Here is a 17,475-nt window from a genome sequence, read left to right on the forward strand (position 1 = left end):
TAAACTAAGATATTTTTGTTAAATAGCTCTGAGGTAAAAAACCCAAGAAGACAATCTAAAGTTTTAGAGAGGCACATGGTTGAGTGAGGAACTCTTTAAGGTCAGGGAACAAGAACAAAACAGAACAATTATCATTGCTGACATGCCTTTCTTGCCAGGATTGGTTGCCGACCAAAGGTCACGATTAATTCCTTGTACCCATTTTTGTCCTCAGTCTCCCAATATAAAAAACTATTGATAAGTGTGTATGTACCTTAAAGACTTAAAGTAGAGCTGAATAATTGTTTTGCATATATAAAAGTTTAGATTTGTGATTCCTTTAAGATTCCTTTTAAGATTATCTTTCAAGATAAGTAATAAAGTGATTGGCCCTTTCTTTGTAACTGCAAGATGCAGCCTGCCAGTAAAAGAATACCTTGCTTGCCTACACAGTTAATCTATAGCAAGTTGCTTGGATAAGAATGTACATGGGTTCTTGGATAATTTGTTTTTCACCTGTAATACATAAAATGTTTAATCATGTTAAGGGATATGGAAAACATGCTGTTTTTTACTTGTATTCATTTTAAGTCATTCACTTAAAAACTAGAATGTAACCACACTGTAATTTTTATATTGCTTAAAAGATTTTGCTGGGGTATATAAACTATAAGGGAAAAAATAAAGATAGAGTGAGAAGGAAAACATCAAGAATGAAATAATTAGGAGGAAAACATTAAAAGAGTTAGAAGGAAAACATCAAGAGAGACACAAGAGAGACAGAAGAGACTTTTCTGGATAGAGATAAGAAAGGAGAATAGAAGTCAGAAGGTGGTGGTGGTGGTGTACTCCTTTAATCCCAGCACTCCAGAGGATCTCTGTGAGTTCAAGGTCAGCCTGGAGTTCCAGGACAGGCTCCAAAGCTATACAGAGAAACCCGCTCTCAAAAAAAAAAAAAAAAGAAAAGAAAAGAAAAGAAAGAAGGAAACCATAAGAGGAATGTGTGAGTGTATTTTCCCCTTTCCCCCTCAGATAAAAAAGTCACAGTACGCCGACTCCGTCGATTTCTCTTTGAATCCCATGCTGCGGAGGGCTGGTCCCCAGGCAGTAAAAGGGTCTCCCACTGTAGCCCAGGCTGGCTTGAAACTCATGGTAATCTTCCTGTGCCAGCCTCATGAGTGTTGTGATCACCACCATGTGTGAGCCACCACACCTGGTATTCATTGTTATTTTAATGACATCCTTTCTTATCCTATTGATCTTCCATCATTCTCTTTTCCATAAGGTTCACCCTTTCATCATACATGCTTCTCTTTGGATATCTTCTTTGGTCTGTCTTTCAGCTCATTGTGTTTGCAACTGCCTACCAACTTCTATTTAATCCTTCCATTGAAAGTTGCTTGGATATTTAAGTCATCTAATATTCTACTTTTAGTCACTTGTATTTAGTTTTCAATTACTTGTCATAAAATTTCTTGAGCATATTATCCTGGTTGTTCATAGTTCCACTGTGATCAACTGTCTACATTTGCCTTTGTTTTTTTTCAGTCACATTTTATATTCTCTTGTGCTTGCTGATTTTTTTATCATGAAGAGACAATATATACGAAAATCCACAGCAATAATTCAAAGTTCTGAAGGATGCATAGCCCTTCAGAAGGTCATGTGACTTTCCTTCCAGTGGTAAGTCGGCTTAGAATCAGTAGAAAGCCCAAACACCCTCAAACAGTGAATTCATTCTGTCCCCCTGTTTTCAGTTTGATTCATCACTTCTCCTAGATTGCCCTTTGGGGTCAGAGCTGATTTTTGCAAGGCCCTAATCTAGGTTTTTCATTGCCTGGTGATTTCCGATTCCCGTCTCTCTATTTTTAAGCCACCTCTGGAATTAACTATGCCCTTGAAGAAGGGAAAGAGTTCAGGACTGACCCTTCTAAACTTCCTTTTCTCCCAGAGCCGGAAACAAGGCTCTGCACCACCTCGGTGGCCCCTGGTCATGCACAGCATCACTGCTGCATTTTCTTTACCTGTCTATCGGTCTCCAGAGGAGACTGGTCCCAAAAGCAGGTGTCACAGTCACTTAGACATCAGTGTGCCTGCTAACAAACCCTAAGCTATAGCTGAAGGTAAGATAACAGAGACAAGGAGCAGGCACACACAGAGATCACACAGACCAGCCATAAACACCAAAAAAAAAAAAAAAAAAGAAGAAGAAGAAGCCCCATGCAGCCTGAGTGGCCAGTGCTGACTGTGGGGTTGTGGGGTTGTGGGGTCACAGATAATAATTAAAATATCAGTAGATTCATGTACAGCCACTAAGCCAAAAGAAAAACATCATTTAGTGCCCAACATGGAGCACCGAATATAGTTTTACTTTCCTGTTGGGACCGCCATCTCCAACAACAGAGACTTATGATTAATTTTGAAAGCTTGACCTTACCCCACTAGCTCTTATAACTTAACCTGTTTTCATTGATCTATATTTTGTCATGTGGCTTGTCTGTCTTTCATTCTGTATGTCCGACTCCTTCCAGGTCTCGTTGGCATCTTCCCCACGTGTACTTAGATTCATCTCAAGTTCCTCTTTTTCCCGGAAGTCCCGCCTATTTCTCCTGCCTCGCTATGGTCATTCAGCTTCTTACTCAACCAATCACAATGATACATCATCAGACAGTGTACAAACATCCCACAAAATAATTTATAACTTTTCATATTGGGGCTGAAGAAATGGTTCAGCACAAGCACTGGCTGCAGGTGGCAAGAGAGAACTGACTCCTGAGAGTTGTCTTCTGACTCTAGCCATGAGCTGTGCCTGTGCACACCTACACACACACACACACACACACACACACACACACACACACACACACAGAAATAAAGTACATTTTAAAGGGGTTTGGCAAATGCTCAATAATGGTGATTTTTCAGATAAATTTAACAAATTACAAATAAACATTTAGAATATGTCCAAAAACATTATGAGGATTTAAATATTAGCATAATGAAGCATGCATAATTATGTTCATTTTGAAATAATAAAACTCAGTCACCAAACAGTTTAATAATTTGTTCAAAGTAACTTTGGTAATTTCTAAGGAGGAAAAAAAAAAAATCAGAAATCAGAATTCAATTTCAATTCTGGCTACAAAGAAGACATTTCTTCCATAAGTGTCAAGAAAATTCTTTTCACTTTTTTTTTGTTGTTTTTTTTGTTTTTTTTGTTTCTCGAGACAGGGTTTATTTTTAAAACATGTGAGTACACATGTGTGTGGGAGAGCCCATGGCAGGGCACACATGTGGAGATCAAAGGACAACTTTCTGGAGTTGGGTCTCTCTTTTCCCCATGTGGGTTCCAGGGATTGAACTCGGCCTGCCAGATACGCATGGCAAGCGCCTTCACCCTCTAACCCTTCCTCTGGGGGGAGAAAAGTATTTTCACATCTAGTAGTGTCCCAAGAAACTTGGAGATAAAATTTTCAACAAGAGAATAATTAACCTAATTCAAAAATCTGAAGTACATTGATAAAATGAACTTAACAGCATGTGACCAATTAAATTTCTCAGCCATAGATCGCCATGACTTAAAGTTATTGAAAGACTAGACAGCTCTTACTTTCAAGCACCTAATAAATGAGTGCAGATCAGCCAGGGAAGGCGCGGGGACCTTCAAGTCTGGGCTGTGAGAAGTGGCCAATGTCTGGCTTAAGCCACCTTCTCTGCTGTCATCAGGTACTTTTGACAAGTAAAACCCATTACATAAAAAGAAAAACCTGGACTTTATTTAACATTCTCAAGAATTCAGATACCAGAGGCAACTTCATATTATTCCCAAAGGAAAATTTTAATCAGAGGACTTATTAGAAAAAAAATTACCTATTACTGCAAGTTTCCATGCTATAATTTGATTTTAAGTCTTTATCCCATCTTTATCTTAAAAATTTAACTTAATTACCTGCTGGTTTGAAGCAAGAACTGTACTTTTATAACCCACTATTAACTATTTTAGCCTCCTCAACATCAGCCTAAATTTCTACCACAGGCAGTACTAACATTGTATGTTAACTACTCAGCCTTCAGGAGAGTCTGTCTTTATATCAGCACAAGAAGACACCTTGTTTTCTCACTAACAGTAACACAGGGTTCTAGAAGAAGCAAGATGAAGCTAATTCACTGAACAGTTCTTAAAATATTCCAATACAAGAAGCAAAACATGTTCCAAATCTGCACATTAAATACTGAAACAAAACCTCCTCACACATTCTCTGTGACTAAAACGTTCTCGGAGCTCACAGGAAGTTCACAGCATGAGAAATAACTCAGAGTCAAGAGCTTCAGAATCCCAAAAAGTCTAAGGCACACTGTACAGCTAATATGTTCACATACAACATGTAACACATACAAGAAGGCAGTGTGAAGATACATGTTGGTGGTGAAGAGGGAAGCCAATGGTACACCAGGTGACTCGACTCTAGCCCACTGCTGAAGCAGTGACGAGAACCGCTGCTTTCTAGGCCCCTGGATCCCAGCTCAGTTCCAGACTCCTTCCCATCTCCATTCTGCATGGGTTCCATCTTGCTCTCATAGGCCTTGTGCCAGCCATGATAGAATGACTTTCTGACGCTGGGCTTATTTTATGTAAATGCAAGTCTCTCCAAAATCTAGTTCTTCAATGAGTGATCATATAACCCTCCAAACATTCGATTTAAGGTCCTCATTTTCAGAAATATAAAGTCAAAGCACAGAGAGATAGTTCAACAGAAGAGCACATGCAGCTTTTACAGAGAACAGGAGTTCACCTCCCTGGACCCATGTTGGACAGCTCACAACCACCTGTAATTCCAGCTCCAGGGGATCCAACACATTCTGGACTCTTCAAAAATGGACACAGTTGCATGCACATAAATAAAAACAAATTTTTAAAGTTACACCATTGTGAAAATGTGAGTAACCATGACAACTCAAAGGAGTAACTGAATCCTGATGCTAGGTTCTAAGATGCTCCCTATCATTGACTACATCACTTAAAAAACCATAGGCAAATCAGTGACCATTCTGTGACCCAGTTCTTTTATCTTAAACATGAAAATATATGGACAGTGGTGGTGCACACCTTTAATCCTAGCACTTGGGAGGCAGAGCTTTCAGGAGGATCAGGAGGTTCGAGGACAGCCCGGTCTACAGAGCAAGCTCTAGGACAGTCAGGGCTACACAGAGAAATCCTGCCTCAAAAAATACAAAGCAAAAAACACACAACAAAAAAGAAAATATAAACAGCATTTCTTACAGCATTGTTAAGACAATAACATTTAAAATCTAAAGTAATGGAGAAATCCCTAAAAAAACTATAGAAAGTTAGGTACTGTTCCTGCATTAGAACCAGAGACTTCATGATCCTCTAACACTGCTGGAGTCTTCAGAGGCCTCATGGGTTATAAGCAAAGAACTCAGTTTATGGTTAGATGAAGGAATCATAGACAACTCGCTACAGAGATCCTACACAGACTTGCTTATCTGTTCTACTGATGACAGCCCAAAGCATGGAACCAGCCCAGCTCCTACCAACAGATGATCAAGAAAACATGACACATATCACAAATGCATACATACATAAATATACACATATGCATGCAATGTGGTATATTATCCAGCCATGAAGAAAAATGAAGGCATATCATTTCCGGGAAAATGAAGATCACCACAAAAAGCAAATTAGGCCTGACTCAGACGGACTAAATGACATGAAAATAGAAGAAAAGCTATTTGAGAAAAAGAAGAGCATAGTCAAGGGAAGAGAAGATAAAGGCGGGAGTGGGTGGATGGGCTGAATATCCAAGTGCATCATGTATGAAAAGAATACAGAGGAACCTAACATTTAGTCAGTATAAGCAAGTAAAAAGTTAAAGTGAAATAAAAAATAAACTTGGGGTTGGAGATTATAAAGATTCAAGGGAACAATAGTTAAATACAGAATGTTCTGAGGGCGGAAAAAAAAAAAGCCTAAGCAACCCATAAGCTTTAAAAAACCAAAATGGATACTCACTGTGGTTCCCTTGTTAGGAGAAATTAACTCAAGAGAAAAACATCACAGCAGATATTCATATTTCCAAACTGTTCCCCTCACCCATTGATAAATTATGTTTGCACAGTTAAAATAACAACAACTAAATATTTAAACACACGAACTACATATCCATTTACTGCAGGTTAACAATAATCATTTATAAAATCTAAGTTAATAATAAGAGCCCCTGTCTTCCCTAAGGCAAAAGAGTTGATTCTGTTTTCTAAGAAGTCTCTTTATATTTTAAAAGAAAAATGCTAATTCAAGTAGGCAATGGATATTCACCCTGGTGAAATTTTTTAACAGCTGAACTATTACCGGCTAAAATCTATTATTCCATTATAAAGCATATATGAATAAAAAAGCATGTTCCAGTGGCTGGTGCGGTAGGTAGCTCAGCCAGTAAAAGCACTTTGTCACCAAGCCTGATAATCCAAGTCCATCCCTGGAACCTATATAGTTAAGGGAAAGATCTATTCCTGCAAGTTGTCCTGATTTCAACACACATATTAAGGGGAGCGCGCACGCGCGCGCGCACACACACACACACACACACACACACACACACACACATACATACACACACACGATGAAGAAATAAAATATAATTATTTTTAAAGATTTATTTCTCTTTATTTTATGGGTACGAGTGTTTTGCCTGTAGGTATGTGCACCATGTGCATGCCTAGTGTCCAAAAAGGCCAGAAGGGGGCATTAGATCCCGTGCAACTACAGTTAAAGATGGCTTTGAGCTGCCATGTGTGTGCTGAGAACTGAACTCAGGTCCTCTGGAAGAGCAGCAAGTGCTCTTATAACCAATGAGCTATTGTTCCAGTCCCAATAAAATGTAATTTAAAAAAATAAAAAAAGAGAGAGAGAGAGAGAACAGGAAGGATGGAGAAGCAGCTTAGCTGCTAAAGCGCTTGCCATGCAAGTATCAGAAACTGAGTCCAGTTCCCAGCACACACATGAAAGCATGGTACGGTGGAATTATCGTAACTGTAATTTCAACCAGGAGAGATGGAGACAGGTAAATCCTGGAGACTTGCTGGTCAGCCAGCCTGGTATAATCTATAGTCCTAGTGAGAGACCTTATCTCAAAAAGATAGTCAGTTCCTGAGGACCAATACTAAAGGATGACCCCTGGCCTACACACACACACACACACACACACACACACACACACACATTCACCCAAACACATGCCAAGTTACACACGTACACACATACACACAACTTAATAATTGAGCTTTTTTTTAAAAAGATGGACAATTTTACCAGATACTTTGAGGACTTGAAGATTCTAAGTAAAAAGACTCGGGTAAATGATGTGGTGCATAATACACATAACTTATAGCATCTGATATTACAATCAGCTGTCAGTAAGAAGCCATCAGAATCATTCTGCTGCCTTCCTTCTCTCAACTGCCTGCCTTCCCTCTCCGGATAATTTCTAAGGAGTAGAAGAAAACTGCTGCTCCCCTGATTAGATCAAACATACAGCAATTAGAGCCATCACCCATGGACATGTCAGAATGAAAAATCCATACCAACAGCTGCAGAACAGAACAAGAGTATAAGGAAGCCAGAGAGGGAAACCAGAGCAGGCCAGGGAAGAGCCACAGAAAAGACTCTTGATATCCCGGGTCTTTTTTTTTTTTTTTTTAAGAGTGGCTGGAAACAACACCTGTTAGTTCAACTTGTCACCCCAAAGAGTTCAGCAATATTCAACTCAAGCTGCTGCCATCAGGAAGAATTATCAGTGTGGCAAAGTAGGACTTTTTTTGTCTAGTAAATAATAATGTTCCAATTTTCACAAATAAATTAAAAAGCAGAAAACTCTATTATTAATAAAGTAGTTAACCTAACAGTTTGTGAGCTAACTACATACGTGAAGACAAATACATCATAAAGCATAAAAATCCTGTAGGTGTAAAAATGCCCAGATTTGTTTCCTAAATGAAAGTAGGACAGACCGTTACAAGAGATGATGTGTTTCCTTGTGCTCAATTAGTTTCCAATCACAAGCAAATAATAACAACTACAGTTCTGCTTTGTAAGATGAAGGCAAGTCATCAATTACGACTTGGGAACTATGTAACAGTGGATACAGCACAGATATATAGAAACCATTACTGTGTAAATGTAAATCCTTCTTGTTACAATGTGTACTGCTCCTCCCTTCAAAAAAAAGAAATAGATCTAACTGGGCTTCTAAAAGTGAGCAAGCAAGTTCATAAGAACCTAATGGGTTAGGTTGGCTCTCTGATTTCCTTCACTAAGCTTAAATACAATATAAAATGTAAACAACCTTTTACTTTACACATCTTCTCCCTCAAAAACCACAGAGAATCTAGCAAAAAATTAATAGAAATGCTAACTTCATTCTTGAATTCTGAAGTATCTTTTCTTCTTACACCACATCTGAACTAAACATAAATTGGCTTATCTTTGAATGGCAATTTTTCAAATATGGAGCAAACCTGTAAGTATACATATTCTTTAACCCATCAATCTTATTACCAGAATTCCTACAGGATTACACAAATACATACAAACAAACATACAGAGAGAGAGAGAGTCACCACTATATTCTTCATATTAAAGGAAAACCTTGACACATCCATACTACAGAATATTAGACAACTGTTCAAAAGGAAGTTATGTTAGTTTTATTTCTGATGCTGTGATAAAATATCCTGCCCAGAGAAGAAGAAGAAGAAGAAGAAGAAGAAGAAGAAGAAGAAGAAGAAGAAGAAGAAGAAACAAACAAACAAACAAGCATTCATTTTAGGGTAGAAAGGGTTTATTTTAGACATCAATCCAGGTTACAGGACATCATTGTATGGAAGTTGAAGAAGCCGCAGGAGTTTGACGCGGCCTGTCTCATCACAACCCCAATCGAGAGCAGAGAAAGCATGGGTGTGAATTCATTGGCTTGCTTGCACTCAGCTGCTTCCCCTTCTCTTATATAGTCCAGGAAACAAGTCCATAAACTCGTGCTGCTCAAGTGGGCTGGGTCTTTCCACATCAACTAATGCAAATAAGAAAATTCCTCACAGGTGTGCCCACACTCTAACCTGATCTAGTCAATCCCACAGGTATGCCCACAGTCCAGCCTGATCTAGTCAATCCCACAGGTGTGCCCACAGTCCAGCCTGATCTAGTCAATCCCACAGGCATGCCCACAGTCCAGCCTGATCTAGTCAATCCCACAGGTGTGCCCACAGCCCAGCCTGATCTAGTCAATCCCAGAGGTATGCCCACAGTCCAGCCTGATCTAGTCAGTCCCACAGGTGTGCCCACAGTCCAGCCTGATCTAGTCAGTCCCACAGGTGTGCCCACAGTCCAGCCTGATCTGGTCAATCCCACATTGAGATTCTCTTCCTAGATGATTCCAGTTGTATCTAGTTGACAGTTAAACCCAACCATCATGAAGGTCTGCCCACACAAAGTTGTGTGGATAGCAACAGTACAAAACATGTGCATATGTTGTACTGTTCCACTTTTTAAAGCAATGAGGTATATTCACATAAAAGCATACAAAGTATTTGAAATGACAACCAAAAAATTATCAAAAGTGTTACCTGTGTGGAGTAGAACTTATAGGGGCTTTGAAAGTTTTACTTTTTAAAATAATGAACATAGGGCTGAGGTCAAGAGTAATTAGCTCACAGAGGAGCTAAGTTCAGTTCCCAGTACCCACATCAGGTGGCCCATAACTGGCCTTAACTCCAGCTCCAGGTGATCTGATGCCCTCTTCTAGCCTTCACAGACCTGTATGAATGTGGTACACATACATACATGCAGACAAAACACTCATAATATAAATATAATTAAATCTTAAAAGATAATAATGGTAACAAATGTGTAATTTAAATAAAAATCTTCAAAATTTCTATCCCCTTCTGAGTGGTATTTATGGCCCAACTTCAGCAACTCTAGTTTGTGTCCTGAGTTCTCCCTTCTATGACTAAATCTTTCAAGCTGAGTTAAATCCAAGTTGTAAATCTGAGTTATTTTACTAAATTTAAACTGAAAACAGTAAGACAGTTTAAAATGTAGACTTATTCACAACATTATCTACTCATTTTCCTAAAACTGAAACATCCTCACCTGTTCAATAGCACCCGCATGTCCAATGCTATATTCTCGATATCGTCCAAGCATCTCATCCACTTGTTGCAGGTTCCGGCTGGTGTCCTTGAGAAAGAAAATAATCATCCCAAACAATTTTAGTATTGTCAGAGAATCTAAATCAACATTTTTTAAATGACACTTTGTAAAAAGTACAATTTATGCCAGGTAACTTGGATATCAACATACTTCAAGCACATCAAATCACTACAACTCTCTGAGAGAATTCCAAATCCACCCACAATTTATTTATGTAAATTATGAAGTCTTTAATTTACAAGTCCTTATCCAAGGTTCCCCAATAAGTTGGCAACAAAAGCACAAATTGAGAGGAATCCTCTTCAGAAATGTGTGTGCTTTGTACTTCTCTCTGTTCTTATAGCAAAGCAATCTGGAGCATTAAGAGTGAGCTGGGTGGGCTATGCGCACAGCAAGCTGGAGGCCAGGATGGGCTGTGCTGCAAGGACATAGTGCCAGTATAAGAAAAGGAAGGATTCCATTGTTATGTCAGCTTAAACCAATTTACAAAGAATAGGTGTTGGTACTCTTATGTAAAATGATTACTCCAACAATTACTCTCTTCCCCTCAGGCATACTAATCCAAAGCAATTCAAAACCAAATTTCCTGTTTATATGGGCTAAGGCAAAAGCAAGGGATTAATCAGCTGGAAATAATTCTGTTTCTGGGTTTGTTTCCCACACTACATATCCTATGACCTTCCCAAGCTCTTCATATGGAAATGATCATACTGCACCCATTCAAACTTCCAAACACTATCAGGAATTTCCTTCAAAACCAAAATGGCATCTCTATACCTACTGGTCATCCACTGATAATTCACTTCCCCAAAACTCTACTGGGCACAAGGACACAGGAAGCTAAACATCTGTGCTCACCACAATTTTTACTCCCATAATTTTTACTTGCAAATACAGTTGTATCCTAAAACATTCTCAACCATGTATCCGATAGTTCGGATATCATCACCATGGTAACCAGACTAATAGTCCTCATCAACTTCTGAGTACTAGTTGCTAGAATTATACCTATGAAACTTATACGTCAAAACGGATTGTGTAGTTGTGACTTAAACACCTAGAGTGGAGTTTCTCCTGGATTACTGAGAGAACAGGATGAAATCACAAGTGTCCTTGAAAGAGGTACGGTGTCTGACACTGTGGCTCGGCAGTAAGTGCACTTGCACAGCATGTGCATGACCTTGGCTTGGACCTCTAATATACCAGAAAAAAACATCAGCAACCAAAGGAAGAGGGAGACAGAACGGAGAATATAGCCAGCCAAAGAGATGCAACAGATGGAAGATCCGCCATGAGAGCTAGCTCTGAAGATGAAGGAGGAGAATCCCAAGCCATGAGCAACTACAAAGGGCAAAGGGGCAGAATTTTCTTTCTTCTGACCTACAGAACCATGAGATAAAAAAAACTTGGTTGTTTTAATGCATTTACCTGAGGGTCATTTATTACAGTACTAAAATAGAATACTTTTTAATAAAACAGTATACTGGCTATACCGTTACTCAGCTCAGACTATTCAAAAGCCCGTAACCACTGTCAATCTAACCTGTAAAGTACTGGTTATCGTGTTGACCTTCGCAGTGACATCTACTGTAGGATGACTTCCAGTTTCCCTTTGAACTGTCCTGGTTGCCCATCGACTAAATCGGTTGCGATAGCGGAAGTGGTCTGAATCACTGGATGATTCTGCCATTGATGTATACAAATCCTTCAAAAGAAATCCAAGTCAGTGCCAATCAAGGAACAAACACAGAAATGTGGAGCCCCTTGCTTACTTTCTGGTAGTTTCAAGTATTTACTGCATTCGTCTTCCAGCAAATAGACACACGAGAAAACAGAGAAAGTCATGTCTGCTATACTGCTTCTGCCATGGCTTGCTCTATTCAGAAAATGCTCCCACGTGGCTGCAGTGAGGTATCAACTCCAAGTACCACTGCCTAAAATGTGTGTTCTGATGCCAGGATTAAAAGTACTTTCATATACAATGCTTCACAGCACTGTCAGCCACTCTATCCATGACAAAACAAAACATCCTCTGAAGATGTACAGAGCAAAGGTGACTCAGTTTTGACCTCCACCATCAAAGTAATGCTGGTTAGTTGGGAGCAGAGGATCCCCAGAACAAGCTAGCTAGCTAACCTAATCCGCAAGCTCTGGGTTGAAGAGACCCTACCTCAAAATATAAGGTGCAGAGCAAATGAAGAAAGCATAGGATCAAGGGATGTCAACATCTGCCCTCTGTGTACATAGTCACACACCCCTACATGTTCACATGCACCCACACAGATGATACACCACATACACATGCAAAAATAAATAAATAAATCCTTCAGTTATTAACTGTAGTTCATTATCCTTTCTAAGCTATAAGAATTACCTCTAAACATAAAAATATGGCAGATTCCCTGCAGGAACTATAATAAAATTCCAGTGTGTGGCAGAATGAAAACTCTCCTACAGCCTAATTTAAAATTGCAGAATTAAGCCAATGATGTGATGCAGAAACAAACTTTACACTAACACATTTGTAAGAGCTATTCAACATCTCCATTAGAACAGAAAGCCTACCTTCCAGAGTGGACTTTCAGCAATGGGAATCTCTGAACATGCTTTTCTCCCACCTTTACCTCAATTTTGTCTATTTTATTCATACAAAAAATTATGTGCGCAAGAAACTCTCATTTCAGAAAATAATGAATAGAAGTTAGAGAAACCCAATACCTTTAGAACAAAACAGCACCGGAGGAAACTAAGTTGATCAAATGCAAGAGCTTATTGAGTAGTATTCCAATAATTTCAACTTCTGTTTAATGGAGGGTTAACTCAGTCTTTAATATAAACTGCTATAATAGTCCTTAAATCTACACAGACATTTTTTCCTGGCTTATTCTGTACAGTGTGATCAAATTTTTCTTTCATGACAGAATATTCTGGGTCTTTTGGACCTTCATTTTTTTTTTATTGTATCGTGAAGTACATAATCATGTCTCTAGAGAAGATAAACGACCTTTGCTGTAAATTTAGTTTTTTTCAAAATTAAATTACAGTCTATCTTTGCCACTTCAGAAAAAGAATCCATTACACAAACTGAGAAAGAGCTAGTGAACACCCTCCAAACACCATTCATCTCTCACATACCCATGCCCTGCAGCTTCCTACACCAACTTCTCAGATCTTTGCCGCCTGGATATAAGCAATAAGGTGCCCATGATGGGCTCCCTCCCACAACAGAAAACACGAACAAGAAACAGTACTGAAGTAACTGTTTGGCTTTGCCTTTCCTGGGTCACAACTGTTTTAAGTCCCTGGCCCGCCCTCACCCCCACATAAAAAAGAAGTTCATACAAAGATATCCATGATAATTAATTCTAGGTGAAAATCTGATTAGATTAATAAATACCTGGGGCATTAGAGAAGTTCCAGGTGTGCCTAGGATATTATTTCCAGAAATAATAAGATTATAAAGACTTCTGATATAATAATTAATGGATTAATTTCTTAATAATCTTACAATGACATTGTTGGGATGTGGTAAAGGCTAAGAGGGAAGAAGTAGTTGGAGGAAATGGGTGAGTAAAGAATGCCTTTAGTATGGTCCCTTCCTATATTCCTTCTTTCTCTGCTGCCTGTCCATCAAGAAATGAAGGAGACTGTCCACCCAAGTGGACTATTTGGGAAACTGGTTAAAATAGTTAGTACAGAGAATAATATAGTAAAGCTGCATAGACACACCCCTAGAACTAATTATCAGTAATGACAAATAACAACAGAATGTGCTTGCAACATTTAAAATAAAACATTTAGAAGGTTATATTGTAAATAAAATCTCAGGACTCTCTCAAATCATCTTCCACTCACTCAGTATTATGTCTGCCCCAACCCTCCAAGGAAGACAGACAACATGACTTCATGTGGAAACTCTACACCATACATTTATACTGTTAACTCATCACAGAAAATCATAGTAGAATTAGATGTAATTAAGAGAACATTAAATTACCTGTTACCATGACATAACACAGAAGGAAAAGTCCTATCACTTACCCCAGCTAGGATTACATACTTTCAATAAGATAGAATCCGTTTTTGGCATGAGCTTCCCGGGTGTACTCTAAGTCTTCTGCTATTAATTTCAATTACTTTGAGCAATGAGAGCTGTTCAGACTCCTGCATCTGGTGGAACTCCTGCAGAAGTATCAATATTTAAGAGGATAAGTACTGAGAAATTGCATGGTTTTTCTAAAGCATATGAACATTTGGCAACCCTCTACGTACTTTTTATTACCTAAACTTCACAAATAGTGAACTAAAAGAAGAACAGAATTACATAAATGGATCGTTACATTGGCTGATAAAACTTGGCACTTCCTTCCACTACTACTAATGATAAAAAAGGTTAAGAATGACTCCCACAGCAAACATGAGTGGAAGCCTAACTCTCAGTGCCAGAACACAGAAAACAGCCTTGTGCCAATGATACAATATTACCAAAAGACAGTAATCTATCATGAGGAAAAAATATTAAAAAAAAAAACAACAACACATTCTCTAGACATGGAGTCGATGGTGAAAGAGGAAAACAAAGAAAACCCTCGCCACTGAAGTTGGCAAGAGGTGCGTACATATGTCAAAAGCAAGGGTAGACAATAGACATGCCAATGCGGAAAAAGGAAATCGCACGGGTGCCAACTCAGGCAAAAACCTACAAGGCATGCTGAGACTAGGAAAAGTAGTCTTCCCCCAGGGAGGAGCCCCCAACTGGTTATCCAATACCAAGTGGTCGGCACTGAAATCATAACCATGCAAACAACACTGAATGGCCTCAGTGGGCTATTGGGGTGTGTGTGTATGTGTGTGTGTGTGTGTGTGTGTGTGTGTGTGCGCGCGCCTGTGTGTGTCTTTGTATGTCTCTCTGTGTGTGCAACAATAGCAAAGAGGAGGAAACCATGAACTTGAGAGGGAGGGTGTGGAGTAAGCAGGACCTGAGAGGAGCTGAAAGAAGGAAAGGGAATAGGGAATGGAGGGAAATTATGGAATTTTATTTTAGTAACATTTCTTTAAAGCTAGGGTGGATGTATAGTGGCCATGAAAACAGTTCTAGACCCCAAAGAGAAAAGCACAAAGCAATGGCAATTATATGTTCTTTAGTCATCATTAACAATATATTATTTATGCTACAGTTTAAACAGAGCTTTTAAGTGTGCTGTATCTTAAGATCACAAGCATTAAAGACAATTTACTCCAAAAACCTTTCTCCTCGGTGAAACTAGCTAATGTGTAAGAGTCGGAATCATTTTATGTTGACAATACACTAAGAACGGTCACAAAAGAAAACAAATACGCAGATCCAAAAAAAAAAAAAAAAGCAACAAAATAGTCTAAGAATTTTAAATTAAACCAAGAGGATGCCTTCCTGTCCTGCTGTTTCCATTACATAATAATGTCTATGGATAGCTGGGTTTCAGGAGAAAGCACTCCTAAACTTGTCTAATGGGAATGTGCAAATTGATAGTCTGTCTGGCTGTTAACAGGGAACTACCTGCCAAGAACTGTTTGCACCTTTGACCTAGTAAAATTACATATCCAAAAATGACCCCTAAACAAAACTCAACTGAAAATCTGCATATAAAGGTATTTACTGTGAAGATGTGCTAAGAAGAAAAAGAAAACGACGTGAATTTCAAAATAGAAGAGAATGGTTCAAACACAGAACATCCAGTGGGACAGCTATTACTATACAATGGGACTCTACAATGGGACCGTAAATAGCCATTAAAAATTCTGTTTCCCAACTAACTTGGGCTCACAGACCTCACAGAGGCTCACAGAGACTGAACGGACAACCAGAGACTGGGACTTCAGAGGACTGACACAGGCCTCCTGCATATATGTTACAGTTGTGTCGCTTGGTCTTCGGTGAGGCTCCTAAGGGTGAGAGCAGGGGCTCTCTGACTGTGTTACCTGCTTTGGGGACCCATCGCCCCTACCGGATTGCCTCACTCAGCCTTAACAGAGGAGAATGTGCCTAGTCTCACTGCAACCTGATCCACCATGGCTGTCTGGTATGCATGGGAGGCTGGCCTGTATCTGAAGAGAAACAATAGAGAAGGCATGGATTGGGGGGCAGGGGTACCCAACTGGGAAGGGGGGGAGACTTTGGGATGACAAAACAAATAAGAAGAAAAAGAGGAGGAGGAAGAGGAGAAGGAAGAGGGAGGGGGGGAGGGAGGGAGGGAGGGAGGGAGGGAGGGAGGGAGGGAGGGAGGCAGTCAAGAAGGGAGATTGGTTCTGGTTCCAAAGAAAAATTAATGAAAGCAAGGGTAAAGTATGAGTTCCAGTTTTGTAATAAATGTTCTCTGCTTTCTGTGTATGTACACAAAATTACCAGGATGTAAATTTAGAACCACAGGAAAGGGAGGGATCATAAGGGAACAAGTTACTCTCCCCAAGTATTTCACTCTCAGAAGTTTAATCGCCAGATTGCATTCTTCTAAACTTCTAGTCTCCTATCTTTTATGAATTCTCAATTATGAATTTGTTAATAAAGAATCAGAAGAAAATATAAATATACACTTCAAAGGAAATATAAAGACCACCTTCAAAGACAGCAGACTAAGAAGCTGATAACATGGAAAGGAATTCAACATCCTACATCCTCAGAACTTACTTTTCTTTGGTACTTGCTTCCTTTTCATGCTTGACAACTTCCTGACCTCACCTCCTAGTTCCTGGAACCTTCCAAGGTCAGATCATTTCATTAGCTCTCACTAAGGGATGAGCAAAAGGACCAGTTCACAGGGGCTGGCTGCCTCTACATTCCACTCTAGCTCCAGAACCACTTACCCTGACTTGTGAGCTAAAAGAAACGTTTTCATGCTGTACATTCCTTTGTAGTTTTGCTGAAGGACAGTTATTTTTAAAACTGGCTTATAATCCAAATGAACACACATATCAAAGCACTGTGTGAAAACATGTATATGGACAGACATGGCTTATTGTGGTCAAATGCTGCTTTGGAGGACAAATTAAGAATGGTTCCTGACAGAGTGGGAGAACAAGGAAAGAGATACCATGATAAATGAAGACCCCCATAGAATAGGAAGAAGCAAAGTGCTAGAGAGGTTCCCAGAAATCCACAAAGATACCTCCACAATAGACTACTGGCAATGATTGAGAGAAAGCCCGAGCTGATCTACTCTGGTGATCCAGGAGTCCAATCAGCGGGAGAGAGGAAGGATTAGATGAGCAAGAGATATTGAGACAAT

General features: G+C 39.3%; 1 protein-coding gene across 1 annotated transcript in view; it reads right to left on the bottom strand.

Annotated features, from left to right (window-relative positions):
- Positions 1-17,475, bottom strand: part of Cep128 (centrosomal protein 128) — a 223,316-nt gene that overhangs the window by 191,056 nt on the left and 14,785 nt on the right. The window contains exons 3-5 of the mRNA XM_036205643.1: positions 14,274-14,395; positions 11,757-11,918; positions 10,154-10,240 (exon numbers count right to left, since the gene is read on the bottom strand). Of these exons, the coding sequence (XP_036061536.1) occupies positions 10,154-10,240; positions 11,757-11,918; positions 14,274-14,303 (279 nt within the window). The 5' untranslated portion in view covers positions 14,304-14,395. The remainder of the gene's footprint in view (positions 1-10,153; positions 10,241-11,756; positions 11,919-14,273; positions 14,396-17,475) is intronic.

The sequence above is a fragment of the Onychomys torridus genome, chromosome 14, assembly GCF_903995425.1.
Source record: "Onychomys torridus chromosome 14, mOncTor1.1, whole genome shotgun sequence".
Taxonomy (NCBI): Eukaryota; Metazoa; Chordata; class Mammalia; order Rodentia; family Cricetidae; genus Onychomys; species Onychomys torridus.